This window comes from Vipera ursinii (assembly GCF_947247035.1).
Source record: "Vipera ursinii genome assembly, chromosome: 6".
Taxonomy (NCBI): Eukaryota; Metazoa; Chordata; class Lepidosauria; order Squamata; family Viperidae; genus Vipera; species Vipera ursinii.
In genome coordinates this window covers 23,348,366-23,369,374 of record NC_139515.1, presented here as the reverse complement: position 1 = coordinate 23,369,374, position 21,009 = coordinate 23,348,366, and the positions used below count along the sequence as shown (strand labels likewise).

The 21,009-nt window shown below is 37.9% G+C and overlaps 1 protein-coding gene across 1 annotated transcript; it reads left to right on the top strand.

Moving 5' to 3' along the window:
- The first annotated feature begins 3,469 nt into the window (after positions 1-3,469).
- Positions 3,470-19,298, top strand: ING3 (inhibitor of growth family member 3). The gene is made up of 12 exons (XM_083365710.1): positions 3,470-3,625; positions 3,783-3,854; positions 6,040-6,140; positions 8,348-8,413; positions 9,250-9,346; positions 9,861-9,932; positions 10,191-10,310; positions 12,379-12,536; positions 13,484-13,674; positions 16,376-16,568; positions 18,142-18,180; positions 18,294-19,298. Exons 1-12 carry the CDS (start codon positions 3,598-3,600, stop codon positions 18,408-18,410), a joined length of 1,254 nt encoding a protein of 417 aa, XP_083221836.1. The 5' UTR covers positions 3,470-3,597; the 3' UTR covers positions 18,411-19,298.
- The last annotated feature ends 1,711 nt before the right edge of the window (positions 19,299-21,009 follow it).

Here is a 21,009-nt window from a genome sequence, read left to right as displayed (position 1 = left end):
GCATGTTATCTGGACTGAGTTCGATCCTGTTTCCCCTGATGATGTGGACAGGATCATGGGGAGGCTGAGCACCACCACCTGTTTGTTGGATCCGTGCCCCTCCTGGCTAGTTTATGCGGCCCGGGAGGAGACACGAGGCTGGTTCCAGGCAGTAATAACTGCTTCTTTGAAAGAGGGTGTCTTCCCTGCCACCTTGAAGGAGGCGGTGGTGAGACCCCTCCTCAAAAAGCCTGCCCTGGACCCAGCTGTTTTAAATAACTATCATCCAGTCTCCAACCTTCGCTTTTTGGCGAAGGTTGTTGAGATTGTGGTGGTGCATCAGCTTCCTCTGTTCCTGGAGGAAACTGATTATCTGGACCCGTACCAATCGGGTTTCAGGCCCGGGCACAGCACGGAGATGGCATTGGTCGCGCTGGTGAATGATCTCTGGCAGGCTCGTGACAGGGGTTGTTCCTCTGTCCTGGTCCTATTAGATCTCTCAGCGGCTTTTGATACCATCGACCATGGTATCCTACTGCGGCGTCTCAGGGGGTTGGGAGTGGGAGGCACCGTTTTATGGTGGTTCTCCTCCTATCTCCTGGGCCGTTCGCAGTTGGTGTTGACGGGAGGGCAGAGATCCGCCCCGAGGCCTCTCGTTTGTGGAGTTCCTCAGGGGTCGGATCTCTCACCCCTCCTGTTCAACATCTATATGAAGCCGCTGGGTGAGATCATTCGTGGTTTCGGGGTGGGGTATCATCAGTATGCTGATGATACCCAACTTTTTCTTTCCACCCCGAACCAACCCAGCGATGCCCTCGCCGTGATGTCCCGTTGCCTGGAGGCGGTCCAGGTCTGGATGGGGAGAAACAGGCTTCATCTCAATCCCGCCAAGACTGAGTGGCTGTGCATATCGGCATCTCAGGCTAACCAGACTATTCCATCTCTAACGATGGGAGGTGAGGTGTTACCCCCCGTTGATAGGGCTCACAACTTGGGTGTCCTCCTGGATTCACGACTCAATTTTGAAGACCATATAGGAGCTGTGACCAGGGGGGCTTTTGCCCAGTTTCGCCTGGTGCACCAGTTGCGACCCTATCTGGACCGAGATGCCCTATGCACAGTCACTCACGCGCTCGTGACCTCCCGTTTAGACTACTGCAACGCTCTCTACATGGGGCTGCCCTTGAGGACCACTCGGAGGCTTCAGCTGGTGCAGAATGCGGCCGTGCGAGTTGTGATGGGGGTCTCCCGATACTCCCATGTAACACCTCTACTCCGTGAGCTGCATTGGCTCCCGGTTGCCCTCCGGGTGAGATTCAAGGTGCTGGTGATGACCTATAAAGCCCTAAATGACTTGGGTCTGGGATATCTGAGGGAGCACCTGCTGCCAGCATCAAGCTCCCTTCGTCCAGTGCGCTCCCACAGGGAGGGTCTTCTCAGGGTGCCACCGGTAAGAGATTGCTGGCGGACGACACCCAGGGATAGGGCCTTCTCAGTGGGTGCGCCTGCCCTTTGGAACCAGCTGCCAGTGGAGCTTAGGACTGCCCCCGACCTCCGTTCATTCCGCCGGGACCTGAAGACCTGACTCTTCGAGCTCTCTGGCCCAGGTTGAGAATTTTAATTTTAATTTTAATTTTAACTGGGGTTTTATTTGTTCAGGGACGGATATAATTTTTAAAATTGTTTTTAACTTTTGTATTTTTGTTTTAAGGGACGCGGTGGCTCAGTGGGTTAGGACGCTGAACTTGTCGATTGGAAGGTCGGCAGTTTGGCGGGTCGAATCCCGAGTGCCGCGTAGTAGAGTGAGCGCCTGTTACTCGTCCCAGCTTCTGCCTACCTAGCAGTTCGAAAGCACGTAAAAATGCAAGTAGAAAAATAGGGACCACTACGGTGGGAAGGTAACAGCGTTCCGTGCACCTTTGCCGTCTAGTCATGCCGGCCACATGACCACGGAGACGTCCTCGGACAAGCGCTGGCTCTTCGGCTATGAAACGGAGATGAGCACCAGCCCCTAGAGTCGGAAACGACTAGCACGCATGTGCGGGGGAACCTTTACCTTTACCTATTTTTGTTTTTAATCACCCTGCAAACCGCCCTGAGTCCTTCAGGAAAGGGCGGTATATAAATGTAATAAAATAAATAAATAAAATAAAAATAAAATGCCTTCAGCCATTGCCCCAGAGGTTTGAGCTGATGGGATTAGAAAAACAAAGACTCCAAGGAACATGAAGGATTAACCCACCACCATTACAATACCAAAAGGGCACTCGGAACCCCAGTCAAAGTTCATTGCATAGGAACAGGAAGCCTCAAGTACAATCCCACAGGAACAGGAACAACTCCAAACAGAAAAGCCCAAGAATGTATAAAAACCCACCACTTCCAGCTCCATTTTGTCAGGTGTTCCAGAACTGCATGCTGTTACTGTTCTGCTCTTCCAATAAAGAACCTTCTTTCCAAACAGCCTCCATTTTGTTTATTCCTGACTTAGACTGGACCTGAAGATTTTTCTTTCAACAAAAGTAAAGGGGAACAAAAGATAAGTCATGACTAAACTTCCTGATTCTGGAAGGGAAATTCAGTATTTCCCATTGCTCTTTTAGGAATCATTGGACTATTGTAATATTAAATGCTGAGGCTATTTATATTTATTTCTCTATTTATTTATTTATTTGATTTATATACCGCCCTTCTCCTGGAGGACTAAGGGCGGTGTACAGAGCAATAAAATAAGAATAATTAGATAAATAATTTAAAACCCAAATCCATCATTTATACATATAAGTTCTCTAGGGTATTTTCTTCATAGATGAAAAAATATAGCAGTCACTTCTCAAATACTGTTTACAATTATGTAAGGATGACGAGAGCCTAGCCCTAGCAGAAGAAACCACTCTGATAAAAAGGATCAGTTGTAATTTACATTTGCAAACTTTTTCTTCACACATGCCGCGCTGCTTAATTTATTAATATTAATCTATTAATAAAGATTATGGCAGTTGCCCTAAATCTGCAACATTTTGGATAATTTCACGTAACTGTATGATTTAATATTAAACTATAAAGAAGGAAAATCAATTATTATAGATTATATTTTTAAACACGTTTCTTAAAGAACCCAGATGTAGCATTTTAACTTGTGGCTTTCAATTCGTCTGAACTAGTTCGGATACACCGACTCTACGTAAACATGCATAACAACGCCGTCAGTAATTAAGCCATCGAGGGACAATTCCAACTTCCCCGCGTCCTTATAGCATCCTCCTGTTCCTTCTGCGTCAAAATTAACGACTTCTGGGATATGTAGTTTTTGAATTCTTCTGTCCACGCTGCCTTTGCTCAAACAACTACACTTCCCAGCAAGCAGTGGGAATCTGTGAACCGCGAACATACGTCACCTTCTCAAGGAGCCAATCGCGCCGCGGTCGAAGCAAGCGCCGTCAGCCGCCAATGTTGTTTTCGCTGAGTCGAGGTCTGGTGGTGTTGGCGGTGCGGGCGCCATATTGGAAGGGACGAGGCGGTGTTTTTTTTTCCCTTTCACCCCACCCAACCCCCCCCCCTCGCTCGTCGTAGAGACAACGGAGCCGCCTGGGCTCGTGCCTCGCCGCCGCCGCCACCATGCTGTACTTGGAGGACTATCTCGAGAGTGAGTCTCTGCAGTGGGAAAGCGGCGGGGGGCAAGAGGCCCGAGGGGAGGGGGAACGGCGAGAGCGCAGCGTAGGCTCCGCCCACCTTCCTCCCTCTTTCAAGGCGGCTGTTGCATCTAACTGACTCACTGCTTCTCCACCCCTCCCTCCCTGCAGTGATCGAACAACTTCCCATGGATCTCCGCGACAGGTTCACCGAGATGCGCGAGATGGACCTGCAGGTGCAGAGTACGTGAGTCAGCCCCGCCCACAGTCCGCCTCCCTGGCGCGGCTTCCAGCGCAGCCCGGCGAGTAGCCGGCCGCCGAGGCGGGCTTCCAGAGGGAAGGGTGGGAAGAGTTGCTTTGCAGCTATGCGCGCAACACTGTCGAAGTTAGCTGCCGAAGGAAGATAACGCGTGCTCTTAGGCTCTGCCCGCCTGAGTTTGGCATTCGTCAGAAATTTAGGATTAGGCAAACAGGACCCTCACCATAACCGCCTTTGCAACAACCCAAAGCATAAGTTCCGACGAATAATTCACTAGTAGTTTAGTTTAGTTTTATTGAATTTTTATACCGCCCTTCTCCCGAAGGACTCAGGGCGGTGAATAAGTTAGTAGTGAAGGAAATTGATAAGGATGAAGAAATACGTTTGATTAGGTGCATATCTCACCTGACTTTCAGGAGCATATACATAGCGCTTTCTCCCATTCCCTCCCCCCACAAACCTTTTGAGTTTCTCTGCTAGAGGATGGACTTGAACGTGGATCTTCTGGTCCAGGTGTTAACACTATACAGAATCATCTGTAAAATAAAAGTTATAATCAACTTCATGCATAATAAATACAGTAAATAAGCAGAACTCACAAAAGATTTTTCTGCACATTGTTGATATGCAATAGCATAGTATATACAACGTTTATTTCTGGTGCCTTCTGCTGGAAGAAGTTGAACAGTGACACTATTGATAATACTGTCCCAAACATACTACTTTCCTCCAATAATTTATGTAGATTTTTTTCAGCCTGAATGTACATCACTTCCAGTTCTAAATTTCCTTTGAAACTTTTGTTCTGTATGAAGTATTTAGCGCCTATTGTCAACACATCATTTGTCCTAAATATTTCAACTTTCTTTTCTTGATATTATTCACACTCCCTATTTTTTATTTGTTGGAAGTTTCACACTAAACCATAAAAAGACAACCACATTACTCTTAGTGGGTACACTTTGACTCACTCAAAGTGGTTAATTTATGATTTAGTATATCGTGCAACTCTCCCTAACTGAACCATGATTAAGTCAACCATGAATATGTGTCTTGGAAACATAAGTGTTAATTGAGACTTGCTCACTGTTTATGGTGTATTTGAATTTAATTGCTTAAATACATTCTTGGATATATTAATGCACTTTCAGTAGCAATTGACTTCAGTAGTACTGTCCAATGGATTTTTTTTTCCTTCCTGGTGTTTCCCTGCAAATGCAGACTCAGGGTTTTTTTTTGATCAACAAAGTTTTGATCCATTGGTTGTAACAGGAATTGACCGATTACCTTGTTGTTTGAGCCTGATTTTGTGGGCTGACAGAGAATGACTGGTCCAAAGTCATCCAGCTGACTAAGACAGGAGTAGAATTCATTCTTCTGATTTCTAGTCCAATGCCTTAACCATTAGACCAAACATGTCAAACATGTTATGTCACGTGACGTATCGGAGCTTTTTTGCCATTGCCGTCAATGGGGTGGGTGTGGTTTCTTCATGACACATCCAGCCCATGGGCTGGCAGTTTAACACCCCTGCATTAGACCACACTGACTCTTACTATAGTATTATCCAACAATACCATTGGTCTTATCCATTCTGGGTGCTAGAGGTTACAGCATAGTAACATCTGAAATACCCTAGCTCTGCTATATATAGACAGTTCAGCAGTTAGGAATATCGAAACTATTTTATTTGCTGCAGCTTTCATGACAAATGTGTCTGAACTTAAATATGCTATCTGGAAGTAAACTTAATTCGTTTGTTTATTGTGATCTTATATCTCCTTATTTTGGAATTTCACTGGATTTAGGAAGACTTAATTTTACAAAAATATTGTTATGATTTTGTCATGTGCCCCTTATAATGTTAAAGCACTGCTAGTGTGGTTTAGCAGTTAAGATATCAAATTGGGGTGAGGAAACTCACATTCAAGTCTTATCCTCAGCATAGAAATGCACTTGTGAACTTTGGACAAGAAAGGTTCTCTTGTTAGCTGTCTTGAGCTCCTGAGATATAAGTCAGACAAACCTCAATGGACAAATTAAATTATGTTTTATGGCCAGTCAGTTTCTTAGTGCCTTAAAAGTATTTACTTACCAGTGTTATCCTATTTCAAACTATTACATATTTATCTAGATAAATGAACATATAGAATGTTCTCTGTGTTTAAGATGCAATGGATCAGCTGGAGCAAAGAGTAAATGAATTTTTTATGAATGCAAAGAAAAACAAACAGGAATGGAGAGAAGAACAAATGACTTCAATTAAAAAGGTAGGAAAGGCAAATGTCTTCTTATAACAAAATTCCAAAGCAGATCCTTGAATTTGTTTTAAATTACTTCTGGGTTTAGATATAAAAAAAACTTCACACATAGGATAAAGTGCAGAATTCCTTCTGTATAAAACTTAAATTTTTTATCACATTTGATTCTCTGTTTAACTGGAAAAAAAACTATAACTTGTGAGTAGTGACAAAGGATTATTTCTACTACTTGGAGAAAGTTATTTTTTATTTTAATTACACAGGCATTAAAGTACAAGGCATGTAACAACAAAAGAATTGATACAGTAATTTTTAGCTGGAAAGGGGTCAGTTTTATGCTTGAAATGTTCCTGGAATGTCTAGAACAACCTATTTCAGCTTTGAACAGCTGTTTCACAATGAAAATACTGTAGAATATTTTAGCGTTGATGTATTTTTCTACACCTATACAATTTTATATGAGATTTTTGAAATGCAGTGTGTTTTCAATATAGATATTGGCTTTCATTTTAATTCCACATATTCAAGGGCACACAATATCTTCCATGCTTGAAAATAGTGGAAAGAGATAGGACTATTTAAATTTCAACTAGCATCTTCAGGTTTGATTTTGATAACTATTTGATTCAGTGAAGTGAATAAATACAAAATGAACAAGTTAAATCAAGGGTCTTGGTTACTTCAATAACATTTTTTCACTTATGAACTCTGATTATAGAATTATAAGCATTTACACATTCAACTTGAATACCAAAGTTAAGTATCTCATATAAATAGTAACTATTTAACCTCTGTTTGAATATATACAATGAAAGGTATCCTGTCATCATCATAGTGGGTTCCATTATTAAAGTGCTTATCTCATTAGGAAGTTTTATCTAACTTTCAACTTGGGTTTCCCTTCCTGAGATTTAAATCTGTTATCACATATCCTGCTAAATGGAAGTTGTGCATAGAAATATTTGAACAATTCCATTGTACAATACTGTCTTCAGTAGTAGTTTTTAAAACTAAATATATTAAGCTTCTTCTACCTCTATTACAGGACATCATTTTAAGTTCCTTGATTATCTTTCCCCGAACCTTCCTATAACTCTGAATGTTTATTAAATCATGGTCCCAGAAATATATTTACTTATTTTCATGGTTGTATGTTGCTAATTCAAAACTCCCTTGAACAGATCATATCCAGCAAGAAAAAAATTAAAATAATTAGAACATCACCTAATGGAAGCAGATCAGTCTTCATTGTTTCCAAATTCTTTGCTGAAGAGCCAGGTCTTTAAAGTTTTTTTTAAATCCCCAAAGAAGGAGGTATTCTACATATCAAAGTGCAAGCTTTTCAAGGTTGTGTGGTGCTACAATCACTGAAAAGCATTTAAGCATTTTCTCCCAGCTTTTACTGGATGGACAGATCTAAAGATTACCTGTCCTAAGCGCTAGTATGGCTTTAAAAGTGATGTCCAACACTAGATTTGTGCCTGGAAAGCAAACAGCCAGTGTAGCTCTTAACAGCAGTGGTGGCAAACCTATGGTACGTGTGCCAGAGGTGGCACTTAGAGCCCTTTCTGTGGGCACGTGCACTGTCGGCCCAGTCCCTCCTCCCCCGTGGCCCCCTCCTCACCCCCCCAGAGGAGAGTCACCTGCGGGCGTGGAGCAGCGCAGCCAAGGATATGGCAGCTGGGCAGCAGGGACCTTCCTCATGTCCCATCACACATAGATGAAGTGTGTGGGTGGAGGGCGTGGCCACCATGACGCTGCAGGGCCACCTGGGCGATCTGCTACAGAGGGCTGTGGAGGCGGTGGGTGGCCCTGCAGGGGGCGGTGGGGGGCAGAGCGTGGGGGTGGGGTAGGGCGGGGGCAGAGTGAGCAGGGGAAAAAGTGAGCCAGGCCGGTTTTGGGCACTCGGTCTCTAAAAGGTTTGCCATCAGTGTCTTACAGTAATTCTTTCAGATGAACAAATCTAGTTACACCCATCTAAGTTTCTGCATGCTGTTCCACTTGAATATTCTGTGTGTCCTTTAAGGACATCTCCATATAGAGTAAGTTGCACTACTTCACCCATAATAAGCTCCATCTTAAAATATGCTTTATTTTAATATATTAATATATGTTGTTATGCATTTTTAGATAATTTCATCCTAGTTCAATTAGTAATTAATGTGTTATTAAATAACTGTTGTGACCAGTTTGCTTACATAATGTTTCTGATGCAGGATTACTACAAAGCACTAGAAGATGCAGATGAAAAAGTACAGTTGGCTAATCAAATTTATGATTTAGTAAGTAAAATAGAAAATTTTGAGTTGATTTATATGGTGGTCTTAAGTTGATACTTTCTTTCAACATTTGTACATAAATGTAAATGTATAACAATAGAAATAAATATATTTTCATTAACACATGCAGGCCTGCCCTAATTTTTGAACATCCCAGAGCTCCTGCCTACATTTGTATCACTTGAATTCAATCAAATTTGTGGTGTTTTTTGTGTTAGCTTCCTTGCTGACTACATGGTTTGAATGGCCTAACTTAGAGCATATTTTCTAAGAAGAAAGGCCCATTTAATTTCATACGAACCTTTATCAAGTGATAGTTAAATGAAATCTGAAGGGGTATATGGAGGCTTAAAGTTTGTATTAATTTAGTCAGTGGTTTTTCAGCTTAGTTGTCTTAGTTTACACAACACATCCTGAACTATAAGTCACAAAGGTAAGATTGTCACCCCTGTTTCAGTGTAGCCCAGCTTGTAAGTTTACAGATGACCTCACATAATGGCAAACAATGAAAAATATGTGTGCAGGAAACAAGATACAACAGGGAGATGAAATGAAATCAAAAGATAAATGGAAAGTGGTGAAGCAGATACCTTATTGCTGTTTTCTGGAATCTGTCATTTGGATATAAGCAGAAGCATTGTTTCCATTACAAATATCCTCTCCATGGTGAAACATGATTTTTGATACAGTATTTAAAACAACAAAAACATTAAGGGATTCTGTAACATATGTTTTCTATGGTAACATTTCATTTTCTTATTCAAATACTTTTCTAAAAGTCTGAAATGATAGTGCTGGTTGAAAATAAACTCAGTTCTAAAAATCTGTTCTTAAATTAGGTAGACCGTCATTTAAGAAAATTGGACCAGGAGTTAGCTAAATTTAAAATGGAACTTGAAGCAGATAATGCTGGTATTACTGAAATACTGGAAAGACGTAAGTATATATGATAATCTTTTAGACTTGTGATAGTGCATATAATATCATTCTAGGATGATAAAATTCTAGCTTAACAGTACCAGGCTATTAATAGTGTGCAAAGCATTCAAGATCCAGTTTGAACTTTATGTTCAGAGGTGACATGATTGGATCTGAAATTAAGAATTTAAAGTAACATTGCGATTTGCAGTGATTTTACATATAAACTAGATTACATTTTAGACTTGATTCAGTAAAAGAATTATAGGCATGGGAATGCTTTATATTTTGAAGAATAGAATGGAAATAGTAAATGATTGATTCTTAAGAGGGTTATTAACCTTGTAAAATTTTAACTAGATAGTTTTGAGGGTTTTTAGTTAGGAATATGCTAGTTCTATAAGATAAAAATCTAGTACAATGAAAAAAGACAAGTCAACAATTCATGGTGGCAGGGTCCATTTTTGCCATATTTAAAGTACCTTGTCAAAACCATATTTGGGGTTAAAAGTACTATTTATTATCCTGATAGGTTCTTTGGAACTGGATACACCCTCACAACCATTGAATAATCATCACGCACATTCTCACACTCCAGTAGAAAGTAAGTTGAATATTTTCCCTTTAATTTGATTTAGTATGAATGTAAAACTAATATAGGATTATCTACTTTCAAAAGCCGGCTGTCTCCTAAAGCTGCCATTGGAATTTGCACAAATGCTTGAATGCATTCAGTGGATTGAAAATTGATAAAAACAGCATAATAAGGCTAAACTTTGTGTGTTTTTAGAAGTAAGTCATTTGCATTTCAACACCTCAGCTTACACTTTTGGACTGACAGCTTTTTTTATTCTTTATATAGAAAGGAAACATAATCCCTCCTCTCATCATGCAGCAGCAGACCATGTACCTGAAAAGAAGTTTAAATCTGAAGCTCTTCTGTCAACTCTCACTTCAGATGCCTCTAAAGAAAATGCACAAGGTAATTTCTGTTTTAAATGTAAGTGAAAATCTAAGCAAATTGAACCATTTTTGGGTCCTATATTCAGAAACTGTTATTTCAAGAAAAAAAGCAGACACAATTTTTATTTAAAAATGGTTGCCTCAGCATTTGCTGCAAAAAGCTGCATAATAGAACTGGAGCATGAATATAACCTATAAGTGCAGAAATAGTCCAGAAATTAAAACAGCTTTAACACAATGGGGAAAATAGAATAAACAGAATCAAATGCTAAAATTGTCATCGGTTTCTGGTTAGCTCCCTGCTAGGATTATGCACAATGAAAAAATGAATAATGCATTTTTGTTTTTTAAACTTAACTCTTTATCTTTAATCCACGCTTTTTAATTCAGTGAGACTTATGCATTCATTTATTAGTTTTATCTGACCACCCATCTCAAAAACATGAGTCTGGATAGCTAGCAATATTAAAAAAGATAAAACATATACAAAATACATAAAACAGGTATCAGAGAAAAAAGAAGAATCAGGAGATGTCTTCATCACAAACTTAGGGTCTAGGTTCAAGGATAGAGATGAGTCTTCTGGGTCTCATTGGAAGGCCAACCAGAACAGAGCCAATCTCATCTCTGGAAAGATAATATTCAAGAGGGTGAGCACCAGAACATAAAAGGCTCCTCCTGGGACCTGCTAGCTGACACTCGTAAGCAGATGAGACCCAGAAGATTCTTCTCCTGCCAGACTACATGGGATAGATGGAAACATCCAGGAGAACAATGGACCCATAAACAGCCAGGTCCTAAACCATGAAGGGCTTTAGAGGTGACTGCCAACATCTTGAATTTTCCCCAGAAGCATATTAATAGCTAGTGCACAGGTGTAAATACTTAGTCCTGAATAGTAACCAGATTGAGCAGAAGGTTGCAGCAGCCTATCTCTAACAAGGGCAACAGTATATGTGTGACCTAACATTTTTTCTGGTTCAGTGCAACATGTTCCTACTCCTTATCTGTTTTTGGAGAAAGGAGTGGAGAAATACAGTCAAGAAAACTGCCTTCTCATATCTAGAAGGATCTTGTTGACACAGAGAATAATATAGGCTCATGATTTACCTCTTCTTTTCACCCAGCTATTCCTGCTATTTATTTCCTTCCTTTTTCTATACATTCTTTGTTCTTCTCATCTTTTTCCATTTCCAACTTTGCCTTGCATACATGCTAACTTATTTGTGACATCACTGTTAGTGTCTTTCCATGGAAGAGAATTAGTCTTTCAAGAAACTTGCTACCTTACTTCCATTTTATATACTTAAAATTTGGCAGGAACATATTTCTGACAGTATTTTTTAACAACAAAAGAAACAAAAAAACAGACTTTCTCTACAGATGGAAGGCAAGTTTGGGAAAAGATGCTTTTGATAAAGAGTGATATTTGTCATTTACTTATAGCAGCAAATATTTTGTTAAGGCAGTAAATATTTTCAGTTTTCTTATTGGTGTGTATTTTCATTTAAAAAGGTTACTTATCATTGCATAATTTTAAATTACATACACTTAAAAGTGCATGAGAGCCAAATAAAATATTGTAACTTTCTGCATTATCCTAAAAATATACATGTTGCATCTTAATATAAGTGTCTCTCATTTTATTTGCAATAGCATCTAGTTGAACTAACCAAAGAAAAGGGTTAATATTTTATTGCTAATAATTTGATTCTCAAATCATGCACTTTTGAGTATTGTAATATTTACCATATTTTAAAAATATGTATTTTAAAAATAGCCCTACATTTAAATTTGCATAGCAAGAATGGTGCTTTTTAAATCATATCAAATGGTTTATTGAAGCATGAAATAAAGAATTCATTTTTTCCATAACTTTTGTTACTTTTTAGTCTTTTGGCAAGAGAACAAACAGAGAGAAACTGATACAGTACCAAACCTTTCCACATCATTAAATCTATATTTTCTTTCTTGATTAACATACTGTCTAAAATTTTCTTCATACACAATTGATTTTCAGTTTTCTGACATTTATTTTTTTAGTTTTCATTTTAGACTATATAAATATGTTCCCTTTATTCATCAAGGGTGTCGAAACAGTAATTCATCATCCTCATCCAACAGTGCATATAATGCAAATTCTTCTCAGCCATTGGCATCGTATAACCTGGGCTCATTATCTTCAGGAGCTGGAGCTGGTGCTATTACCATGGCAGCAGCTCAGGCAGTGCAAGCCACAGCACAGGTAAGGAATTCGAAGCATGTTTTAAAATACCTGCCCCAAGCAGATTGCTAGAGCAACTTTTATTTCATTAGATTTGCCATTGGCACTTTAAAATGATTTTTTTCAAAGATGGCATATCTGTTGGTTGACATTTCATGGAGGTAGGTTTTATAGGAATGGAGAGATTTATATGGGACATTCTGAAAGCTTTTCCCACTAGATTGAGTGTTCTGTAATTTTATCTACATGTGCTTCAGACAAGAGCCAGAGGAAAATATCAATAATTTTCTTGCAATATTTTGGGCATGAAAGATCAAACCTCAGCTTTAATATTTTTTTAAGGAAGAAAATAAGGTACTCGTTAAACAATTATACACTAAACAAGCTCTAACTGCTGCATAATGTTTGCAGGACCGTCTGCTGCCGGGAACGACTTCCCATCGCCCAGTGCGCTCACACAGGGAGGGCCTCCTCAGGGTGCCGTCGGCTAGACAATGTCGGCTGGCGACCCCCAGGGGGAGGGCCTTCTCTGTGGGAACGCTAGCCCTGTGGAACCAACTCCCCCTTGAGCTCCGGATGGCCCCGGATCTCCGGTCCTCTCGCCGCGGCCTTAAAACTTTCCTTTTTCATCAGGCTGACTTGGACTGACGGCAGGGTTTTTTAAAATGTTTTTTTTAATTTTTAATTGTTTAGTTTAACTTACTTATTGGGGCTGTTTATTTAATTTCTTTTAACTTTTGTATTGTTGTTTTTATTGTTGTTAGCCGCCCTGAGTCCTTCGGGAGATAGGGCGGCATATAAGTCCCAAAAATAAATAAATAAATAAATAAATAATGTACTTATAGATTAGCTCCAGGTCTACTTACGTTTTAAGGAAAGCAGTGAAAGTCAAATGTTTCACTTCTTATACTCAATGTATTATAAATGAGGCTAAATTTGAAACCATATAATGCTGTTTTTTCTTTTAGATGAAAGAAGGAAGACGGACATCAAGCTTAAAGGCGAGCTATGAAGCCTTTAAGAACAATGACTTCCAACTTGCAAGAGAATTTGCATTATCCAGGGACACAGCTGGGTATACATCATCTGCTTTGGCATCTACATTATCACAGACGTTGAGTTCATCAACCACAGATTCACGGAGTGGTAGAAAAAGCAAGTATGTTCATTAAAATGCTAACTTCTATATTTGTTGTAAGAGATGTTCAAAAGTGGATTGCGGTTTCCCACTACCTGGGAAAGAAAAAACTACATGACAGAGATTTAGGGTTTATTGCTTCTGAACTCCACCTCAGTTCCTTATAGCTATTGTCCAGCATTAAAATATTTATTTTCTGCTTTCCTATATAGATAGTCCTCAGGTTGCAACCTCTTGCTCAGTGACCATTCAGATTACAAGAATGCTGCACGTGGGATTCCACAACCATTTCTCAAGACTTCCTTCCATCAGTATCCCTGCAGTCACAGGATCACAATCTGGGCTCTCAGATGCCTGGCTTGCAATTTCAACATTGCAATGAGCACTTTGCACAATGGGAAACTGCCAGGGGACTTCGCAAGCTTCTCCCATAAGTTGCTCGTGCCACTTTTTCTCCCAAGGAGCCTTGCTATGGATCACAAGACCCCAGGGATCTTGTACTCCATAGCACCCCTTCTGCTAGTACTTAGAAGTATCCACCCATGACCCCTTCCAGGTAACCCACACTCAGTAATGCCAACTCACAGCTCTTGCCTAGAGGTCTGCTTGCCTAGCCCTCTGATCACATGAGGCCCACCCAAAATAATCTGTGCAGGCTCTGGATTACAGTGGCAGCCAGACTGCTGGGATTGCCATCACTTAAGTAATCTAGTTATGTGTCATTGCTCTTTATGACCACAATCACATAGCTTATAACCACATCGCTTAGCAAAGGAAATTACAGTCCCAGTTGCCATAGTAACCAAGGTCTATCTGTAAACTTTTTACTGTATAGGTAGTCTTTAACTTAACGACCACAATTGAGTGGCGCCGCCATCTTTTGCTGCTTTTCTGGACAATCTCCAACTTCCCAAGACTGAAAAAAGAAAACGTATATTAAGCTGCAAATTGCTAGAGCAAGAGTGAAGCAAGCTCAGCATGCTAAACACTTTTTTTGCAGCAGTCTGCACAGAAGTCATCTCATTCTCAGGAGATAGTTCATAGTGCTTTCTGCTCCTATCACCATTCTTAGGATCTGCCCTGTCAGGCAAACTTCATGAGGTTCCTCTGAGTAGGAATGTAATGAGGTAGATTCCAGTTCTGTAAATAAAATCTTCATGACAAAACTTTTTAGAAACTGTTATTCATTTTGGCCACCAGATGGAGTGCAACGACTGTAGTAATTTTCATCTTTTTTGGGCAGTATGAGCTTGCTGTCTTAGTCCAGCTCATCACCTTAAGGGGCAGAAGCAATTCAGTTATCAAATTTCTATGCCTTTTTTTATTAAAGAGTTTTACAAAAACAAAATTTTACAATATATCCCCAAATCCCTCCCACCCCAAACCCCCCCACTTCCCAGAGCTAAATACAGGATTATAGTTACAATAATCATATTCTAAATAAAAATTATGCATAATATACAATTAACGAAATTCATAATGTGCTTTTAACTCCCCTTTAACATAACTACAAACAACGTACCAATAACAATATCCCACTAAAATCTACTCATAAGCTAAATGGAACTTTTTAGTCCCATATTTGTTCTGAATGTAATTTATCCATCTCCTCCAAACTGAAATATATCTTTCCTGTGAATGATCTTTCAAATAAGCAGAAATCTTAGACATTTCTGCAAGATTCGAAACTTTAAACACCCATTCTTCTATAGTGGGCAAACTATCCTTCCAATATTGTCCCACCAGTAACCGTGCTGCTGTTATCATGTTCAACATCAAGTTAGTTTCTTTAACATCACAATCTACAACAATACCCAATAAAAACAATTGCGGGGAAAACTTTATCTTTCTCTTAAAAATCTTTTGAATGTTCCACCAAGTTTTAATCCAAAAAGCTTTTATATTTCTACAAGTCCACCACATGTGGAAATAAGTAGCTTCTAAACTACCACACCTCCAACATTTAGACTGCAAATTAGGATACATGTTGGACAACTTCTTGGGATCCAGATGCCATCTATAAAACATTTTATAAAAATTTTCTCTTAAATTTTGAGCCTGAGTAAATTTAACATTTGTGACCCAAATTATCTCCCAGGTGTCCAACGAAATTGGTTCCTGAATATTTTGTGCCCACTTTATCATGCAGTCTAAATTTCTATGCCTTTTTATTTCATTCAGTATTCAGACTTCCCTTCAGGAATAATTCAAGAGGTATAGTTGCTGAAGATTTTTAAAATACACTATTTGCACTGTTACTTAACAATACAAAGGTGAATTATTACAGTGAAGTCAAGAAAATGCATTCTTTGAGTCTGCAAAAAGTTTTCTCCCATACTGAAAGAGCTCTATATTCATAGAAAAGGCCTCTAACAAAAGAATACTCATTGAATTATGATTAGTTCCTAAATTCCATTGTATGCCGTTTGTGATACATCTTTACAAAAATCTCTGAAGACAAATTTAAAGAAGAATGACCCACCCCCCACAATCTTAATTGGACCTCAATATTCCCCTTATGAAGAAAATGTAGATCATTTTATTCAGATGTTACGCATAATCCCCAGACAGAAAATTCAGGCTTTTTATAAGTGAACTTAGAAATCATTTTAAAATCATATTTAAAAATTGTCACCGTTTTTGAAAATAGTTTTGTTTTCAGAATGTCACTTGTCATGGAAAATAGATTGGTGAAAGTAATCTGTTTATGTTAATTTTTCAGAAACAATAACAAATCTTCAAGTCAACAGTCGTCCTCATCTTCTTCATCTTCTTCCTTGTCATCATGTTCCTCATCCTCTGCACTAGCCCAAGAACTCTCCCAACAAACAGCAGTCATTCCCGAGTCTGAATCTAATAGCCAGGTTGATTGGACCTATGATCCAAATGAGCCACGTTACTGCATTTGTAATCAGGTATATTCTGTCAGAGAAAGGTCATTGTTTCTGACAGTTTGCCTAGTTTATTGATCATGGCTGATTTACTGAGACGAGACAAACCTAATAATATGTAATTATGCATCAGAAATTGTTAATATTTAAATTATAACATAATTTAAAATTAAAAATTACAATGAATTTTCTATAAAACTAGATGACCAGCAGTTTGTTGACATATGCAAAATATAGTGCATCTTAGAATCAAATCTTTAAAAATGTCTGCATAGTGTCAAAGAAACATAAATATATCTGCTTCCAGTGTCCAATTTTTATGCTGATCCTCATGATCAAACAGCCCATTTTTAATCATTTTTGGAGATGCAGAATTAATAGAATTTAATAAAGAAACATATCATTTTATGCAGTAACATCCAAAAATTGCTTTTTATGAGAAAAGTTACATATTTCCTCTGGATGTAAAATCTTGTCAGAGTTTTGCAAATTTAAATTACATAAATATTAACACACACACACACACACACACACACACACACACACACACACACACACACATTTGGCTGTAGGCTTCCAGACTAAGAAAACAGAGAGAGAAAATATAACACAGGAAAATTGAATAAATAAATGGATTCTCAAGCTAAAAATATATAAGAATAAATTTATGTAGAATGGGTAGTCTCAGTTTCTGCAAACAAAATTCTTAAATCTTTTTATTTTAATTATGATATTTCTATAACCAACTATGGACTCCCAGCATTTTGAGATTTGCAGTAATAGTATTATACAAATATAATAACAAAATACCCTTAAATGTTTAAAATAATGGTGTTTTTAGTGTAAATGAAAATTATATCACTAAGGTGATAGTACTACAGAGCTGATTCAGTGACTAGATTGAGAAACAGTTTTAACTTCTATTTTAACGTTATGTAATATTACTGTTGCTTCCTCTGTTTTGTTTATTTTTAATGAAGGTCTTCCTTGCTGATTGGATTTCAGATTAGATCTTAGAAGTGTTCTCTGTTGAAAAATAAACTTGAAACAAAGCTATTAAATATAAAATCTAACGATGCTAATCTCACATAAGGCACCTATATTCAGATAGTCATACAAATTGGCTGTTTCAGATTTGTATTTGAAAATTCAAATCAACATTATGCTTAATATATAAGGTTGATATTCTACAAATAATAAATAAACCAATTTACAAATAGTAAATATGTGAAAAGAAAGTTACCTATGTCTATATGTTGGAGCTGATAGTAATAGAAAAATATAAATGTTTTCCACAAACTGGTATAGCTATGTTTCTAAACAAGCAGTTAATCAAAGTGACTCCCCCAAAAATTTAAATATTAATGATCAAAGAAAATAATTCAGTAACTTGGATATTTCAGTGGGAATTTTTGGAAGTCAGTTCCAATCTTAAAAGTTTCAATAATAGGAAAGTGAGCATATAGTATGACTATTCTTTTAGCATATTAAAAGTTGGAGTTGTCAGTCTCAATCTCTCCTAGTAACCTTTTGATACGAAGTGTTCTCTGATCACATAAAATCTAATGTTCAAATAATATGTACTGATTCTTCATAGGTTTCATACGGCGAAATGGTGGGCTGTGATAATCAAGATGTAAGTATGGAAAATTAAATGAATATCTGTGAATGTCCTATATTAATCCATTGCATCTTTTTTTAGCATCAGTATTTCAGAATATTGTGTTTTCTCTTTTATGTGTCTTACAGTGTCCTATAGAATGGTTCCATTATGGCTGTGTTGGACTGTCAGAAGCACCAAAAGGAAAATGGTATTGTCCACAGTGTACTGCTGCAATGAAAAGAAGAGGCAATAGGCATAAATAAATGCTGCATTATTTTCACTCCAGTTAACATATTCCTTTTGGGAGGTGTATTAGGAGGAAATGCTTCTTTGCAGCCAGTCAAAGAAGGATTGATATAGCTGTCAAAATATTGACTTCTTAATTTTGCTAGCTGTGTTTTAATATTGTACTTAAATTATTTATGCACTACTGCTGTGCTATAAATATTTTTCCAGTTAGCCATGGATTGTTCCAGTGGCAAACGTATGCAGACATTTGTACTCTGACCATTTTCTCTAAGCAATGGGCATTCTATGATAACTTGGTCTTCAGATAATTCCAGCAAAAGGACATTTTGAATCATTTTATATTCAGCTGACATTCTGCTGCATGTTCTGTGCTCAAGAACTGTTATATGGAATTTATGTATATAAGTGGTAAAGGAAGTCAGGCTGTCAAAAGAATGGATTTTTTCAAATGCCTTTAGAGCTTGCTCTCTTGTTGAAATGGAACTCAGCAGGCTAAAGAAGATGGTTCTTGTATCCACACACTGGGCTAATATCCTCTGGAGTACTTGGAACATAGCAACAGACTCTTGTACACTTTAAAAAAAAACCACTACTCTTTATATGTTTGGGTCCATTCAGGGCATAGTCATTAAAAATGGTGTTAAAGTGATAAACCTTTTATACCAAATGTGTTTATTTTTTGTGCAAGTGATCCTTTAAATTGAAACTGTATTAGGTGTTCAAATTTAAAAAAAAAATCAAATGCTAGTATTAATGCTTTGCATACTGTATCAAAGAAAAACAGTACAACATTTCATGAAAGCTTTCATAATATGCAGTCTAACTGGAGGATTTTAAATAGTTTTTATTTTTTTTAATAAAATATATAAATAAAAGGTTTCCATCTCCAACATACTAAGCAATATGCCTACTGTGTAGTGGGTGGTACTTTTTTAACTATTTCCTTATTTGTAATGTTATATAATATTGGTTTTAAGCAAAAAAAACTTTCAATACTGGAATTTAATGTTTATATTACATTTAGGAAATGCACATTGATGCATAAAATTGTATACTTAAAGTTGTGTTGAATTAAGGTCAGTCGGTTGGTAAGACATGGCAAGAAATAGTGAATTGGATCCTAACTTTGTTGCTATCCTAAGGAAATTACATTAGTGGAGGATAGAGTGCTTTGTTTTCCAGTTTCTTTTCCTTTCACATCTAATGCCATCTCCAACACTCCTCTATCCTCAGCAATTCAGAGCATTTTCTTTGGATGATATCATTGAGAAAGAATAGAATGTGATTCTTCCATTAAATCAGACATGTCAAACTCGCGATATCACGTGACGTCGCACAACATATCGGGACAGTTTTGCCATTGCCGGCAATGGGGTGGGCGTGGCTTCCAGATGACGGTCCGGCCTTTGGGCCAGCAGTTTGACACCCCTGCATTAGATCATACAATATCTATAGAAGGCATGATGAATGTCCTAAATTTGGGTCAAAAAGTTCAACCTGCTGGAATGTGGCTTCCAGCAAATCAAACCAAATTGAATCCTTAGCTTGGAAAAAGTGGGCATTTCTCCTGTATGTATGTTACAAGACTCCTCAAATCATCTTTCTCAAGTTCAACCTCGAGATAGAAGAAAAAGACTCGGGCAGATAGAACCTTAGTGAGAAATCATAGTCATTATGGTCTTTAGGCTTTCAGAGTAATAAGGATCAGACTTAAGATCAGCTCATTTACACTTTTGAAAGAATCTTTTTTAGTTACTGCTCAACACTTGCAAAAAACATTTACCTCTCACGCCCACCCTTAGTCTGCCCTACAGTTTCACGATCCATCTCGCATGGGATGGCACTGCATGAAGCAGAGTGCCTTCTAGCTTAAGCTCAGTCTATTGCCTTGTAACAGTTGTTAGAGTATCTTCTGAAAAGAAATATGAAACCACTTTATTATTGTGCAGCAGGTGGAAGCCAAAATTGGATTTAGTCTGTAGCAAATGACTCCATAAGCTTATAGAACTATATTTTCCTTACAAGTAACATTCAAACATAGTTACAATTACATTGGAGGTTGGAAAATTACAGGTCTTATTTTAGGGATAAGCAATCCAGGGCTCTATTGGATTCAAACTTACACCAGTTATGGATAAAGGTGAGTAATGAGGCTTTATTTTCAGGAATTGGAAGTATTTACCTTAGTACATTAGGGTATTTCATGTCAAATTAAATCTATTTTAAGACTCCATAAGGCTCTTATTTTTCCATTTTGTGTATATTCATCTGTTTTGTTATTGTTACTGTTTGCTGTAGACATAATCTAGCAGCTTTTCTAGAATTAAATGTAAAATATAATAGGTTCCCTTTCTAGTAACTATTGCTGAAGATAGATCAACATATAATAATTGGGGGAAAAAAGTTTTGTGGATTTAGGTCCATAGTTTATGTTTCTTATTTTTTGTAAGCCACATGTCTGCCCATTCCTCTCTAAATGAAATATAGTTGTTTTTTTCATATAGCACAGACATTTATAATAATTGCATCTTCTAGTAACTCAGATGCTGGAAGCAATCTGCATATCCAAGTATATTTTAACCTATTTCAGTCATACAAACAGGCTGCTTTTCA